Genomic DNA, 16,644 nt, shown 5'->3' on the forward strand with positions numbered 1-16,644 from the left:
CGGGGCCGGCGGGATGCGGAAGACCTGGTCAGGGACACCCAGGGTGTTTGCTTCTGGGAACTTCCTTTCTGCAAGCGCAAAATGGAAATAATGACACTTGTCGCCAGGAAAGTCAGCAGCCCGCCCCGCCATTCCCGGGCGGCGGGCAGCTTGCAGCGGGGATGATGGCCTTCAGTGGGCCTTCAGCTCTGTGCCGCTGGGCCCCGCACTGGCCAGCAGAGGTTCGCAAGAACTGGACCTCCGGGGGCTGGCCTCAAGAGGTGATCTCTCACGCATCGAGATCTGTCATTTCTCCTGGCCGCGTTCACACATTTTGTCGGATTTTCTCCTGAGCGTATTGCAGTTTCTGTCGATATCGTAAATGGTATTGTGTGTAAGTGTCAGTTTCCAGTTTCCTTCATCGCTGTGTGGAACCCAACGAGCCGTGTCCCCATCCGTCTCACAGACCCCGTCTTGCCCAAGCCGGTTAGCTGTCCCAGTCATTTCAGAGTCCCATTGTCAGACGTGCTCAGACGCCTGGGACCCCGTGCTGAACCGCGAGCCAGCGCCTCTAGAGCTGGGGCTCCCCAGGCCACGTGGGACCAGCCGTGCCTGGCTCGCCCGGCAGCATTGCGGGGTGGCCTGGGAGGCAGCCTCTGCTTGCCCCACGCCTGCCCCAGCACTTCCCGGGGCACAGCTCTCCCCACACCCGGGTCCTGTCTGTCTGTCCGTCCGTCCCAGACGGGACACGAGGTCCTTCTTAGGGAAAGCGGGGATGAAACGTGAAGCGATGGTGGGGGTCGAGACCTCGGTTCCCACGACCGCTGGAATCACAGGGATTAAGGAGAACCCAGCCTCGGCTTAAGCACTGTCATTACGGACGACGGCAGGCCGGGGCCGTGGCCGTCCCGCCCACGGTGGGGCCGGCTGTGGGCCCCGAGCGAGAGACCGCAGAGCTCCCCGTGGACGGGGACTTGGCGCCTGGACCGGCGTCTGCCGCCCCCCCGCCCCGTGCCGTGCCTGCCGCTTGGGTGCAGCACAGAGGGCTGACTGGAGCCCCAGCGCGCGATTGGAAATTTTAAAGCGTTTTCGTAAAGGACACGTCTTAGTCCTGAGATGCCGGTGGTGTTTCGTCCCCCGCCCCCGAGGTGTCTCAGAGCTCTGCGGTTTCGTTCCGTGCGCCTGGTTCCCAGACTCCGTCATTCGATGTAGCGGCTGAACCCCTAGTCTAGAAGGTGCGGCTGCAGGTCTGGGGCTGCCTCAGGTCGGTGGCCTCCCCGCCACCCCTCGGAGTGGCGCCGGGCCCCTGCTGTTTCTGCGGCTGGCACGGTGCCCGCGTGCGGGGACCAGGGGCGTCGAGTCTGCTTAGCGCCAACACTGCGCGCCGCTTGCGTATGAAATCCGATGGCGAGCGACATCGAAAGGTCCCTGGACCCCTCGCCCTGTGCTTTCGCGTGCAGGACCCTCCGAGCCTGCACACCCTTGGGCGTGGGGTGTTCTCTCTGGCTGGCGTTGCCTCCCACTGGTGCCCAGGACGCCTCTCCTGCCCCACAGCCAGCTGTGCCCTCTCAGTTGTTGGGAGTCGGGGGTGGTGCGGGAGGACGGGGTGCGGGCCTGGACCCCACACCCTTACCCTGCACTCACAGCTCAGGGCAGGATGCTCCAGAGGGACCCCAGCTAACCGCAGGCGGCTGAGACGCGCACCCCAGGATCTGGTGTTCCAGCAGGAACACAGAGCCCCGTTCTGATTTTACATTTTATCTTAGGCTCTAAATGTGACAGGTTCACCCCAGCTGAAAAAGTGAGAACCAGGTGACCCATTTCCCTTTGCCGGCCAAGGTCAGAGAGGGACCGAGCCCGGGCGCCCCGGACACTTCCTAAGGAGGAAGGGGCTGGGAGGCAGACTGCGTGTTTTTAACAAGCTGGACAGAGGGGCCACCCAGAGCCCTGTACTGTCAGCTCAGTTTTCTGAAACTGCTCTAAATCAAAGTCCGTGCATGAAAAAAATACCGAAAAACATACGTGCACACATACCGCAGTCTGCGCCATCGCCCCCTTCCTCCCCGTTCGAGAGGCGAGCGGGGTGTCCGGGACGGGAGTGACTGGCGGGCACCGGTTGCTCTCTCCTGGGGCTCCATTTGCCCCTCCTCCCGGGCCTCCTCTCTGAGACCCTCTGTGCCCCGGAGTGGGCTGGGCCGGCCTTCGGAAGAGTTCTGGGGGAGGTTGCTGGGGCGCGTTCTGCAGTCAGTTCTGATTTAGGACCCGATTCCTGTCCCCAGTGTGCCAGCCGTGATGCCCTCCCTGGCGGAGTCACGAGCGGCCAATGTTTCTGTGGCCCACTCCTGGCCGGCCCCTCTCCTGGCCGCCATAAGCGGATGAGGCCTTGGGCTTACCTCTGAGGCTCTGGCCCTTACCTGTGAGCCAGCATCAGCGGCAATAGCTTCATCTTCCTACCTCATTCTCGTGGGGACCAGGGCGATCGTGCAGCGAAGCAGAGCCCCTGGGGGACTCAGCCGTGCCCACCTGCCACCGCCAGGAGCCGGGGGCCCTCCTCCACGCCTGTCGTCTCGCGGAATCGCCAGTCGATTCGATTGATCAAGGGCTCGTGTTGGGAAAACCATTACAGGCGGGTCCTAGGCCATAGTCATTTAATTTTTTAAAAAGATTTTATTTTTAATGGGAAACATTATAAACATAGAGCAAAGTAGAGACACACACCTGTAGGCCCACCGTCAGGATGAAGCATTGTGCCCTAGTTTCGTATGTGCTTCTACTGTTTTAAGTTTGAGTTTTACAAACTGCCGTTCACATTGCCGGCTCCGGTGCGCCCGGCCCAGATTTACGAGCACGGGGTGACATGGGTGCCGTCTCTTCTGTCTTCTGTCCGAGCAGCCCGCGTGGGGTGGCGCTGTCCCGCGGACGCGTGCTGGACCCCCGGGTTCACAAGGCCTGTGCCGGGGCCTCTGCTCTTTCCATTGATCTATTGGTTCGTCCCTGTCTAATACCCTCCTGTCCCCACAACGTAATTTTTCAGAAAGCCTTGGTGGTTCCCCTTTGTCCCCAAAGGTGTCCTGGTGGCATTTGGCTCTTTCCCGTCTTCTGTGAACTTCCGTAACGTTCTGAGCGCAGAGTGTCGGGTTCTGTGACGCTCACGCCTGCCTGGGTTTCCGTTGGCGGTTACGTCACATTTGCATTTCGTGCGATTTTCCATCTTTAAGATATTATTAAGCCCTGACATCCGTGATCCTAGTATCTCTCTCCATGTACTGGGTCTTCCTTCATTTCTTTCTCTTTTCAAATAAAGTTACATTCAGTTTCTCTATAAAGGTCTAGCACACACTGTTTTAGGTATTTTTTTCCTTAGGCATCTTGGTTATTGTTGGTCCTACGATAATATTTTTAAAAATGTTTTGCAGTCGTTTATTGCTGATGTAGCAGAATTCAGTAAACTTTTGTATATTCACTTCTTACTGAGCGTTTTGCTGGGCTTTGACTAGTTTAAATAATTTATCTCGAGATGCTCTTGGCTTCTCTGTGCAGAAAAGCAAGTCATCTGAAAAATGATTCTTTCCACCCCCCTCTTGGTTTTAATCCTTAAGCAATTCATTCATTCATCTGTTTGCTTGTTTATTTATTATACTGGTGTTCGCTGTAGGATTTGGGGCAGGTGCTCTGTTCAAGTTAAGGAAATTCTTTCATCTTTAGTTTTCCCAGAGTTCGGGTCCTGAAGGGGGTGTTTCAGGTCCTCGTTCCTTGGAGTCGGCCCAGGTGGTCGCGGGTCCGGGCGCTGACGTCACCAGGACCCGCGGCCTGGGGTTTGCGGGTGCGCGTAGGGCGGGCGTCGCAGGGGAGGGGTCTGCTGCGGGGCCTCGTTTCGGGGTGTCTCCCCAGGAGCCGTGGCTGTGGGTGGCCAGCCTCCTGGAGCCTGCAGAAGGGCTCGCTGGTCTGCCAGGTGCGCCGTGAGCAGGCCGAGTGTGGGGCCCACCGGGGGGTGGCGGGGACCTCTCAAATCACGCTCTAGAAAATGGACACGAAGCCCAGGCAGAGGCGGTGCTTGACTGGCATCCTGGCGTCTCCCTGCCCTTGGGGTGCAGTCTGACCCCCAGACGTCCCCCACCCCCACATTCTGGGTCAGCCCTTGGGGGGCGGGTGCTTCTCTCCCTCTCTGAGAAAGGGATTAAATGAACGAGGAACAGGCCACGCTTCTCCCTCAGGTCCCCGCGTGCCCCGGCTTCCCCGACGCCCCCCGCACCCCAAACCCGCTCTCGGCTGGCGGTTACTGTCATCTCCTGGATGGCGGTTCCCCTCGGTGGGCAGGCCGGGCCTCCTCCAGCAGTCCATCCCCGTGGGGCTGCGCTCACTGCAGCCTTGACCTTGACCCCCAGTTTCAAGGGCAGTACAAACCCCTGGGGCAGCTTCCTCGGGGGCTTCATGGCTCTGGGATTCATGTGATAAATACACAGTCACAAAACCTCGCTTCCAATGCGTTAGACATATAGAGAGTCCATTTGAGGTTTTACTTGAATACAAATCTTTTTTTTTTTTTTGTAAAAAAATATAACGATAAACGGATGCCGTCAGGACCTCTGCGTTTTTACGGGCCATCTTCGTAGGCCCTGCAGCTCTAACCTTGATGAAGTCGGCATGGACGTGAGGGTTTGTGTGAGAAGGACACCTGGCTGTCCGATAACCTCTCTCCCCGGGCTGGCACTGACTTCTCCCTGGGGAGCCGATTTTCACATTGAGTTTTCCACGTTTCTTCCTTCTTTGTAGAGCCTCCCCTCTGCACGCCCCCCCCTCCCAATTACGGTGGGGTGCTGGGGTTAGAGAAAAGAGGCGGACCCCGTGACCCCCACGAAAACGCGGGGTGCCCAGTGCTGTTTGAGTTGCAGACGAAACTTGTTTAGTGTACGTCTCTTGCGACATTTGGAAAATGCTTAGAGTAAAACAGATTCGCTGTTTATCTGAAATGCGGGTGTAACTGTTACCTGGCAGTTTGACCCAGGAGTTAATCATTAAATGTTTTCCCAGGCGGTTGCTTTTCCCAGGGATCTGCTGACTGCTCTCAAGCCCCTGGCTGAGGTCTCCGGCCTTGCCCCCAGGACAGTCCTGGAAGGAGCCGGGCGCAGGTGGCCGCCATCCTTGGGGCCTTCCACACCTGAGCTTTGGTGACAGATGTCCCCCCGAAGCCAGTGTGAGTGGCAGGGGCGTGTGACACTACTTGATAAATGAGGTGGTCTGAGGCCAGCAGGAGGGGCTGGGGACACAGGCCCTTCCCACCGGGGTCGTCAGTTTTATGTCTGGAGTTGAGGTTGATTTTAGCCTGGTGTAAACATTCTCACCCGCCCTCCCCACCACACACTTTCAACAAAGAGGGTCCTAAGGGTTGTGCACACTCCCCACTTCAGACCTGAGCCCACGCGGCTCACCAGCCCAGGGCCGGGGGCTCCAGCCGTAGACGTGGCCTGCAAAGTGGCCGTCAACAAACAGTCTCCCAACATTATACACTCCCAATGTTTGCCTAAAATCTGGCCTGTCTGAACACCCTGCAGGTCTGGTGACACGCGCCAGCTTGGGGCTGCGGCTCGGCCCCCGCGCCCGGGCCCACACCCCGCCTGCGTCTCTGTGCCCGCTGGCTCTGGCGGGCTGCGTGTCTGCCCCGTGCCCTCTGCTGGGGCTCTGCGCATGCCCACGTTCCAGCCCGGTGCCCGCGGCTTGCCGGGGCCATGGTTCGCCCCATGTGGGGATGCTGGGGAGGCCGTGGTGTGCTCGGGCCACCTCACGTGCGGACACTCCTGCCTCTGCTGTGACAGCGCTTACTCCTCGTTAGATACCATTACCACCCGTGACCGGGAGCCGCAGCCGTGTCCTGCCCCGTCTGCTTCCTCTTGGTCCCCGTTGGGGACAGGCAGGTACGAGGAGGCTTTTACTGGAACAGAACCTCCTCTGAGCCAACTTAAGCTCTCAGGGCAGAAAGAAGCCACCAGAACCCCAGAGTGACAAGACCCAACCCCGTGTCTGTCCTGACCTTGGAGGCGGTGAATGCTGCACCTCTCCCGCAGTCCGGAGCACCAGGACATGACCCCCACCCCGGGGACACGGACCTCATACCCGGGACACAGCCTCACCCTTGGGACACGGGCCTCGCCCCCCCGGGGAAGGCTGGTTGCATTTTTTGTCCCTCCGTATGCTGCCGAGTTCTTCGGCTTCGCAGGCGCAGACTGGGCTCCTGGTGAACCCGGAGCTGTGACTCTTGCTGCCATTGCCTGGGGCGCCGTGAGAGGTGGCGTCGACGCAGGGGCCTCTGCCGGACGTTCCATCAGGACCGCTGGCCCTGCGTCTTTTTAAAGCTCCCCAAGTCGCTTCCCTGAGCTGCGGGGACGGAGGGCCGGTTCTGAAGGAGGCGCCTCGGTGGAACCCGGGACGTGAGGGGGAATGATTTGTGTGTATCTGTGTATGCAATGACGTCACACGTATGATTTATATTTATGCTACATGTTATGATACATTATAACCACTTTCACATAATTGCATGTGCTATATTATGATAACATAATAACATACAATTATTGCCGTATGACAGTTATAAGTGTATCACATAGTCTGTAGGCGCTGGACGCCGTGTAATTACGCCGGGAGTGCATTTCTCCACGCGTAGCTGCTGAATGAGCGCGTGACTGTGTCACTGGCCAGTGCGGCTGGCTGGCTGGGACTTCACTCGGGCGGCAGGGGAATGGATCCCGTCCTCGGCCACAGTGCCCCTGGCACCCCACCCGCCAGTCTGTGAAATCATTAAACTTCAGAGGCATCGGGCCAGTGGACGCCCGAGGACCCGCTCGCTCTGAAACGTTGGTTCGGAATTGCGCTGGGTGGACTTTGGAGCTTTTGTTTAAAAAAGGAAAGCTTCCTGCGATCTGCTGTTTGAGACGTTTAACCGCCCTGTTTGACGGTCCAGGGCCCCCGCCGCCACCCCCGGCTGGTCTGAGGAGAGGTTGGGAAGGACCGAGCAGGCAGCAGCGTGGGAGGACGGACGGACAGAGCTGTCCTCCAGCACGGGGGACGGGGAGGTGCTGGTGTGAGGGGGCCGGGCTGGCGGGAGACCTCGCCGTGCTGTCTGGGGGTTCCGGGAGGACCCGCAGAGGCCACCGCCCTGCCCCGGGCGTCATGTGGCAGTCCTCGGCTTCGCCGTTCTCCCGATGGCCAGGACAGCCCAGGCATCTGTTTTCGTGTGAAGTCTCCGGGTTACAGACCACTGAAACCCCGTGCGGGCCAAACAAAACAGTGTCCCCGGGCCACGATTGGCCCCTTCCCCACCCCGCGCGGTCTGGGCCCACCCTCTGGCCGTAAGGGGGTCCGACCCCGGTCAGGTCTGGCCGTGCCCTTGGGAGGGGTGCATTCTGGAGGGGCTCCTCTGTGTCCCCCGTTGCCCGGCGTTGGGGTTGCATGTGCCTCTGTCTGGCCAGCCTCCTTGACAGTCGGGTGGAGGATGGGCATGCGCCCAGGACCCACCGCAGGCTGAGTGGTGAAGCGCTCCCCCGGGGGGTTCGTTGCTAAGTGGGCTCTGGAAAAAAACGGGGGGCGCAGGCTTTCCCGCACTGAACTCCGAGTTGGCATTGGGAGACTGTGTCCGCCTGGACATTGCTGAGCCTCCCACTTCCCCATGAGCACCTGCTGGACCGGAGCCTGGGACAGGTGGGGCTTCCTCCCTGCCCTCCCCCTCCTCCCACCCAGCACAGGGGAAGAGACGCATAGAGATGATGGAGAACACGTCTGTGCCCCCAGCTTTGTCGAGGTTGACGTTCCACCGTATCGGCTGGAACTGTTTTAAGGAAATCAGACATTACAGGTGATGTTACATTCTCCTTCCCGAGAGCTTGCTGGTGCTTCTGTGTCCTCACCCCGTGTCCGTCCACCCACAGTCTGTAGGCAACCAGCGCTCCCCCTTCCTAGTGGGCACAGGCGTTTGCCTCATTTCATTCAGTGGTGCTTTGTTTGGGGTCCTCTGCGTGTAGCTGGGGTTCCTGCTTTCCCACGGCCGTGTGTCCACGGCGAGAGAGGCCACACATTCATCAGCCAGACCCTAGATGGTAGGGTGGCCTCGCTCGTCCCGTCTTCGTGAGAGCAGTCTTGGGTGTGTGGGGGGTGGCCTTGATCTCCCTTATTGGAATTACTGGTGTGTCATGCTCCGCCTGCTCCCCGGTACCCTGGTTCACATCAGCTTTATCCTCACTTTTCCGGACCCTGCCCACAGAGCTGGGGCAGCACAGTGGGTGGCCTGCTCCCAGAGTGATGTCGCGTCCCCCCGTGCTTGCTACGGCCATGACCGAGGCAGAGTTGGCTCCCGAAACTGGGTCTTTGCTGGGAAATGTTTGTTCCACTTTGACGGATGGGAGGCTGCACCCCCAGCTCCCACGGGCTCTTGGGGACCCCAAGTCCCCAGCTTCAGCCTGTACATGACTTCGGCTGCAGCTCGGTCCTGGGCTGGAGATCACGTCACTCCCGAGCACAGCCCCGCCTCGGGCTCGTTTGTGCACGTTTGCTATCACTGCTCTGTGTTGGAAGCAGAGGGGTTATTGCAGCATGAACTTGGTGCCGTCGTGACCTGGGGACTGCACCCCCCTGCCCCCCAACTGCTCTACCCTCAAAGACAAACAAGCGGCAGCCTTTTATCCTGTCTGGGAGAGTCGCAAACCGCCCCAGCAGCCCCTCGGTGCGTCCCTGTGACGCCTTTTAAATGCCCGTTTCCAGCACTGGGCGGAGCCTGCCTGGGTCCTGGCTGCACCTGGCTCAGGCTCAGGGACGAGGTGGGGGTGCCACGTTCCCGCCACCTTTAAGACCCGCGTGGCCTCCCCGTTGGCTCTGCCAGCAGCCTCCGTGCTGGGGTCCCGTTCTCCCGATGGCCAGGAGGCTCTTCCTGCTTCCCCAACGGGTGTCTTTCCGTCCCGTAGACACAGAGCAGCCATGCCGCGCAGCCCCACGTCCAGCGAGGACGAGATGGCCCAGAGCTTCTCCGACTACTCCGTGGGCTCGGAGTCGGACAGCTCCAGGGAGGAGACCATCTACGACACCATCCGGGCCACGGCGGCGAAGCCCAGCAGCGCCCCGACGGAGGAGAGCCAAGGCCACATGCTGGTCATCCGCATCATCATCCAGGACCTGCAGCAGACGGTGAGCCCCCGCCCAGCTCGGCCGCGAGCGTGCGTGCGTGAGCCGGAGGGCGCCTCGGTCGCCTCGGCCCCGACCTGCCCTCCCCCCGGCTCCCTGCCCCGCGCCCTCCTGCTGGCTGCCAGCAGCCTCACTGCGTGCTGCTGGTGCCTCGGCCACACTGTTCAGTGAGCACCTACTGCGTGCCCGGGCGGAGGCCAGGCCCTCAGGGGAAACGCTTTGAGTGCGGTAGTGAGCCGGGCTCCGGCGCCCGCGGGCCCTGCATCCGCCCTGCTCTGTGCCCAGTCGCAGGCGGAGCCCCCGGTCCCCTGCTGTGCCCACCTCCAGGCGTGCGAGCTGTCCGGGGTGCCCTTCCCTGCACCGCCCCCTGGCCGTCCCCGGGTGTCCCTCCAGGCCTGGGTCAATTCCGTGTCCTGTGTCGCCCCTGCCACACACGGGCCTGTTGCCTGTGGGTCCTTGCCGCTGGGTCCGCCTGTCTCGGCAGGGCTGGGGTCATCGGCTCTGCTGCCTGTGTGGTGCTGTGCAGTGGGCGCCCTGGATAGGCCACCGAACACAAGCGAGCGAGCGTCCCCAGGTCACACCACCCCGCCCTCCTTCCCAGGGCACCTCACGACGCTCCTCCCTGAGGCCGCGTCCGCGTGCGCGTCCCTTCCCTGTTCCCGACCTTCGTCCTTCTTCACGCCCGTCTGGGCTTTCTGATGAAACGGGCAGTGGCCCAGAGCAGAAGCGAGCGCTTGCAAGTGGGACCCCCCGCCCCGGGTACCCAGGAAGGGGCTGAAGTCCACACGGCCTCCCCAGAGGCTCCTGGTTGGCGGCCGGTTCGGGGTTGTTCTGGTTCGGGGTTGTTCTGGTTCGGGGTTGTGGGTGGTTCTCGGGCGTCGCCACGATCTCGTCCTGCGGTCCTTTTCACGTTCTCGTGCTCAGTGACGTGCGTGTCCGTGAGAAGCCCGGTTCCATTCTAGGCACTGGATGGGATGCCACAAATGGGAAGAGGGGGAGTGTTACATGCAGTGGTCAAGGTGACGAAAGTAATCCAGGGGTGATGGGTGACAAGCTGGCAGGTGATGGATGGTAAGTGATGGGGTCATAGGTCATGGGGGATGCATGATGGGCGATGGGTCATGGGTGCTGGGTGATGGACGGGTGAGTGGTGGGGATCGAGTGTGGTTGAATGACAGGGGTGACGGGTGACAGAGGCATTGGGGGGTGACCTCTGCGGGGCTGTCAGATGACTCAGCTCTGCCACCCACGGTCCTCCAGGGCCCCCGGGGTACAGGTGGAGCGTGGGAGCTTGGGAGTGGCTAGGAGGCGAGGTCTGAACTGGAGAGACAGCGGCCTCTGCAGGCCCCGGCGGGAACTTGACTCCTCCACTGCGTGGGAATGCCGTCGGAGGGCATGGTCAGCGTCTTCATTATACACGAACGTGGTCTATTTCATCTTCCGGTGTTTTCCAGATGGTATTTGCTTCTTCCCGATTAAATCGTGCAGATTTGGCAGAGAGGTGTTTGGGTTCTCTCTTATGCCAAGTGCTAAACCAGCTGCCAGGACGTGGTGACGGCCATCCAGCACGGCACACGGGAGGGAGATGGCTGTCCTGGGCCGGAAGTGCATGCGTGGCAGGTGGCTGAGGTGAAAGGGTGGCTGGGGGTCTTCCCCTCCCAGCGGACTCAGCACTCAACTGAGCCTTGAGAGGGCCACGAAAAGTTTCACTCCCAGAGGCCTCACTGTGGCCTGGGTAGAAGCGGTGCTGCAGTGCAGCGCTGAGGCAATTCAAATGGGAGCTGAAGCCCGCGTGGGGAGATGACAGGGGGGCACCCATGTGAGACCCAGGTCTGAGCTCCAGTGCAGCCTCACCGCCCACATTCTCCCTGAGTGGGTGGCAGAGTCTGGAGCGCGCCCGGAGGCTGGGATGGGTCCAGTGACCCTGGGAGAGGCTCTCTGAAGGTTAGCAGGTCGCAGGCTGACGGCCAGGCCGAGCGGGGGCCCCTAGCGGTGGGAACTCTCTTGCCTCTGGTCCGAGTGACCTGGGGTCTGGAAGGGCAGCCCCTTCTCCCGCCCGCCTGTGGGCGGAGACTCGGGGCCACCTCCTCCTGTGCTTTCTGGTGGTCCCTGTTTCTTACGTCTCTGACCATCTTGGGCGCTGGTGAGGACCCTCCCCACTTCAGAGTCGGGTGAAAGGGAGCAGAGGTGGGGCCGGGTCCGTGAAGTGGTGTACATGGGTGGTGTAGACGGGATGGGTGGGCGAGTGGGGGTATAGACGGCCCCCATCGTGCTCCGGATGGTGGGCCCGGCACCCCAAGCCCACTCTTGTACAGCAGCAAAGTCTCCTGGCCGAGGCCAGGATGGGAAGGGGCTCGGATCAGGGCTGTGACCGCGAGTCCTGCTGTGCCACCTGCTGGCCTTTTGGCGCTGGCGATGGGACTTGGCTCACCCGCTTTGGGCGCAGCCGGGGCCTCATCTCCTAGTGCCGTGGGGGTCTGGTGAGTTGGCTCAGCGCCCCCGAGAGACCATGACGAAGCACTGGAGAGGTGGACTCTGCGTTGTTTTGTTTTTATTATTCTTTCCCCTCTTCTTTCTTCCTGTGGTGAGGGACTTATCTCTCCCTGTGTCATTTGGGGTAAATTAAGCTAATTTCTGTAATATACAGACCTCCAAACCTCAGGCACTTAACACAGAGATGTTTTACTTCTCTCCCTCCCTCTCTCTCTCTCTCTCTGTCTCTCTCTCTCTCTCTCTCTCTCTCTCTCTCTCATCTGGGTCCCCAGGGGATTGGCAGGGATGGCGAGCAGAGGTTCTGCTCCAGGTAGACATTCAGGGACCCAGGCTGCTTCCATCCAGTAGCCGAGTCATTCCCTGGCGCCCTCCACGGGGTCCTCCCTATCTGCCCAGAGGGTAAGAGCAGAAGAGAGGACTGTGGACCGTCTCGCTGCCCCTGCGTCCCCGGCCGCCCCCAGGGGCTGCACCCGACTGCAGAGGACGCACGAAGCAGCACGGTCACCAACAAAAAGCACAGGAAGGGACGGGAGGGACACTCACTAGGTTACAGCAAAGACACTTGTCCGTAGTCTGAGCTGAAACAGGAAGGGCCGAACGTCCTCTCGTCCGGCCTGAGCCGGGCACGCCAGCGACGTGACCGTCCTGCGGCTCCGTGTCCGTAGGTGACGCCGCTGCTCTGTCTTCACGGCTCTGGGTCACGAGTGCCGCGAGGATCGATCTGGGATTATTAATAAGTTTTGGCGAGCGAGCAAGTTCCCAAATATGGAATCCAAGAATAACAAGAATCGACTGTGTGCTCAGAAGTGTGGACTCGTTCCTTTGCCTGGCTCGTTCTTTCCCTCTGGGTGGCGTTTTCGAGTCACAGTTCCTGCCCCCACGTCACCCCCCATCCACGGGGATGTTGCTTCGGGGGCGTCTTGTCGGTGACCTGGTTTATTGTTTTATCTTTTACTGGATCCTAAAGAATCGGCAGGGTCACTGCACCAGGAAGCGTTTGGCGCTGGCTGTTCTATTTTTCCTGGGGGACCTTCTCATCCGTAGATTTTGTTTGTCTTTCGTTTCAAGGGTGTTTCCTTATATTTGGTTCCTTTTTCTGTGTGGTCAGCTGGATTCTCTGCTTAAGGGACGGTCGCGCTGTCACACCGGGCTTTCCTCTTCCACGTCTGTTATCTGTTGTCTGATGGCTCTAATGAGCTGGCAATTTCCTGTTTGTTCCCTGCGGTTTGCTTCAGCTTCTCTAGATTGCATTTTCAGTTAGATCCGTTCTGTCCTGTTTCTGGTGATTTCTCTAGGCCCAGAGTTACAGTGCTTCCCAAAAGGAAGGTCCTCCTGGGCCGTGGTCTCTAGTCCGAGGAACATAAATCTCTCTGGAACCTTCCGAAGACCGCCTCTCTTCATTTTGTTCAAGACAAGCTAAGGCCCTGGAGGCCGAGACCAGAAATCCCATGGGCGTGAGCAACAAAGTGCCCATTGTCCCCACGAAGGCCCTTGCCAGGTTGAGTCCTGTAGCTGGACTTGGCATCCTGCCTAGAGGAAGTAGGAAGCAGCTGAGCGAGCCCCTCGCCCCAGAGCCGCCTGCCCGCCTGCCCGCAGGGAGACAGTGCCCCCCGAAGCCCATGTGGCTGTCTCCCTTCTGCCCCAGGTGTGGTCCTCATCTCAGGTGTGGTCCTCACCGCAGGTGTGCTCTCTCACCTGGCCGAGTGACTTCTTTTCTGCCTCGCACCTGCGGCGGGACAGACGCAGGGCGGTGGTGTCCTGGCAGGCAGACTTGCAGGGCCCCACAGGGAGTGGCAGGGAGTGGCGGGGCAGGTGGCCCCCGGGACCGGCGGGCGTGTGTTCCTTCCGCTCTCTGGGTCATCGCAGACACACAAAGGGCTTCCTATGCAGTCAGGTGCTGGCACCTTCTGTAAACTTGGCCTTTTAAGCATGTGGCATGGGCCAAAATCAATAGAAACCAGTTCTGCTATTTGTATTTTTGGGGGACAGTGGGTGAGGAAGTGGGAACAGAGCTGGCACAGGGCACAGTGGTTGTCCCCAGTCCACACTGAACGTCACATCACAATTAGCTCAAGATAAAATACGAGGGGACGGCTGTGTGCTTTTGGGGTTCTCCTTGGGTGTGCCCACCGTGGACCCTGCACCCACCTGCAGCCAAGGTCACACCGAGCAGATCCGCCAGCCACAGCCACGCGTCCCTCCCGAGGAATTAATGAAGATGCGGGGGCCTGCCCACCTCCGCATTTTTGCTTTGTTTTTTAAGGTGGGGCAACCCTTGGTCGACCTCACAGATTGCAAGGTTGCAATCCCTTATTTTTTATTTTTTATGCCTACAGCACCTGGTCTTCCTAGGTGGTCTCCCATCCAAGTACTCAGCAGGCCTGACTCTGCTTAGCTTCTGAGACCAGACGGGACCGGGCTTGTTCAGAAGGGTAGCATGGCTGTAGACTCCACATTTTTGCTGTAATCAGTGCTTCCGTTTATTAAAATAAGTGTGTCTCGAATTTGGGATTTCATTTGGGAAAAGGCATTTCGGCTGCTCCCCTGACCCCTCAGAGACAATTTATTGCCACGCATCCATCCCTCCCAGCCCCCCACTCACGTTTCTCCCCAAAGCAGCCGCCACGTCCCCTCTACCGCCGCCCAGTGCTGCCCCTCACGTCAGCCGACCCAGACGCTCGCTAATCCATCCCTGGCTTCCAAATGGACTGTCAGATGTGCTTGGTTTGCAAGTGACCTTGGCCCCCTGCGTATCGCTGAGGATCATAAGAGCTCAGGAGGAAGGATGGGTCACCTTCAGGTCACGAGTCTCTTCCTCACCTCTTTGTCGCAGACACGTCATTGTGTTTGCTTTTTGTATCTGAAGTTGCCTGCGTTTTTGAGCCTTCGGGGGTTGTCGCCAGCCTCAGTAACCTTTGAGCCCACGTGCTTATGTGTTGTTGAGAATTAAAAGCCCCAATCCCTTGCCCGTCATTCTGCAAAGGCCAGGCGGGGGCCTCCATCAGGAGCGAGGGTCCCGGGAGGCCTGTGCAGGAGCGGCTTGTTCCCTTGTTCCGTTCAGCCACGTTGCTGGGCACGTAACTAGTTCATTACCCTCGGCCCCCGGGGGGTGAGAGCTGTGTGTCTTTCAGGAGTTAATTGGGTCCAGACTTCTGGAAACCAGTGGCTAGAGTGCGGCCTCTTAATTGCAGTCCGAGGATTGTCCTTAATTTTCTAGGTGGCACCTTTCCAGAAAGGAAGCTGTGGTTCGGGTACACCTTTTGCCGTAGTCTCTACAACGGGATCCCCAACCCCCGGCCGTGGACTGGCATCAGTCCACCAGGGGGTCCTGTGTCCGTTTTGCGCGTCTTTGTACCCTGGCAGCTGGCACAACTGAATGAACAACGAATGTCTGGGGAGCGAGGGAATGAATGCATGGAATGCTTGGCCCCGTTGGGCGAGGGGGCGACATCTGAGCTGGACCCGGATGGTGAGAGGCCGGCTCGGTGGGGAGCTCCACACGGAGCCTCCTGAGCAGAGTGTCTGCAGAACCAGCGAACCTACGGCAGAAATGAACTTGGCGTGTCGAAGCAGCTGGCGAGGCCCGGGCCACCGGCCGGAGTGAGGTCGGAGGCCCTGCGAGGCTCCAGGGAGGAGCCGGTGGTGGCAGGAGATAGATGGTCGAGACCCACGGCAGGTCCCCGATGACAAAGTCAGGGAGGCCGGAGCAGGCGTGGCCCTCGCAGGAAGCGTGATCTGCCCGGCCAAGGGCCCTTGACGGCGACAGGCATGGCCATGTTTTAAAACGCGATACCTGCGTCTCTGTAGTTTCTCAGACGGGAAAGAAAAACACGTGTTCCCTTTTCTTGTAGAAGTGAACGTTTGCGTGCCATACAGGTCGCCCGTTGAAAGCGTACGATTCAGTGGATTTTAGTAAATTCACGGATGAGGGTACCCATCACCACAGTCGATCTTAGAATATTTTGCCTCCCCAGAAGGAAACCCCATACTCATCGGCAGTCGGTCCGTCCCCGAGCCCCCGGCCGCCGCTCATGTGCGTCCCGTGTCTGCGTCTGCCTGTCCCGGACCATTTCGCTGGGATCAGGTGAAACGTGGAGTGTTGGGGGAGGGGAGGGGCAAGGCCACGGTTCCTTTGTCATCTGCTTCTCCTCTGGAGCCGAGCCTGTGCCCTCGCGTCTGCCCCCCAAGTCCCGCTGGCACCTTAAATGTCTCCACGTGTCATCCATAGGCAACATTGAGATGAAAGAGCTCACATATCACATGTGCTCATCTTTTAGGCTGCCATTCTGTTTTCGAATCTTCCTGCCCTGGAAAATATTCTTTCCCGCCTGCTTGCTTACTAGCCAAAAGGCAATTTGGGGGGGATTTTAGATAATAAGGAAATTAGTCGTACCTGACCCTGACTTGAGCACATGTTTTGCCCTAAAAAAAAAAAAATAAGTCCTTGAAGAGGACTCGGTGGGCAGAAGGAGACAATGGCGATCACGCTTTGCATCCGGGAACTCCGTCTGGATCTGTGAAGGTGGCCCGTGCTGACCCCAGTCCAGGCGGGGCCGCCCTGAGAGGCGGAACAGCGTCTCGATGTGATGTGTCGTTTGTCTTTAATGTAGAGAACATTGAAAATGCAGAAAAATGCAAAGAAGAATATCATACGTGCCGGTGTGTATCTATTATGCAGAACCGACAGTGGTTAACATCGGTCCCACTTTGATCACAGGATTGAGACGTGACTGGGTAAGTCAGTCGTCCGTGTCTTCCTGCCCTGTCCCGGCTCCTTCGGGCCAACACTGTCATGGACTCAGCGTCTCGCCCCCTCTTCACATGGATGAGTGATCACTGCACAGTGTCGTGCTGTGTGAAAAAAATTACACGTCTCCCTGGCACCACACGGGCCTGTCGCTCACCACTTACTTTCCCACTCGGCGTTATGTTCTTGAGATTTGTCTTTATTGATATTTTCATCTATTAGTGATCTGTCCATCCACCCACCCATCCATCCCTCCATCC

At 59.3% G+C, this 16,644-nt stretch overlaps 1 protein-coding gene and 1 pseudogene across 3 annotated transcripts in view; one reads left to right on the forward strand and one right to left on the reverse strand.

The window, feature by feature from the left end:
- The window catches only part of SHANK2 (SH3 and multiple ankyrin repeat domains 2), a 404,459-nt gene that overhangs the window by 35,792 nt on the left and 352,023 nt on the right, over nt 1-16,644 (forward strand). For all 3 annotated transcript variants that reach the window (XM_039840586.1, XM_039840587.1, XM_039840588.1), the window contains exon 3: nt 8,928-9,147. In XM_039840586.1, the coding sequence (XP_039696520.1) occupies nt 8,941-9,147 (207 nt within the window). In that variant the 5' untranslated portion in view covers nt 8,928-8,940. The remainder of the gene's footprint in view (nt 1-8,927; nt 9,148-16,644) is intronic.
- Nucleotides 13,965-14,086, reverse strand: LOC120584926 (uncharacterized; annotated as a pseudogene).

The sequence above is a fragment of the Pteropus medius genome, unplaced genomic scaffold (assembly GCF_902729225.1).
Source record: "Pteropus medius unplaced genomic scaffold, Ma_sr-lr_union100, whole genome shotgun sequence".
Classification (NCBI taxonomy): Eukaryota; Metazoa; Chordata; class Mammalia; order Chiroptera; family Pteropodidae; genus Pteropus; species Pteropus medius.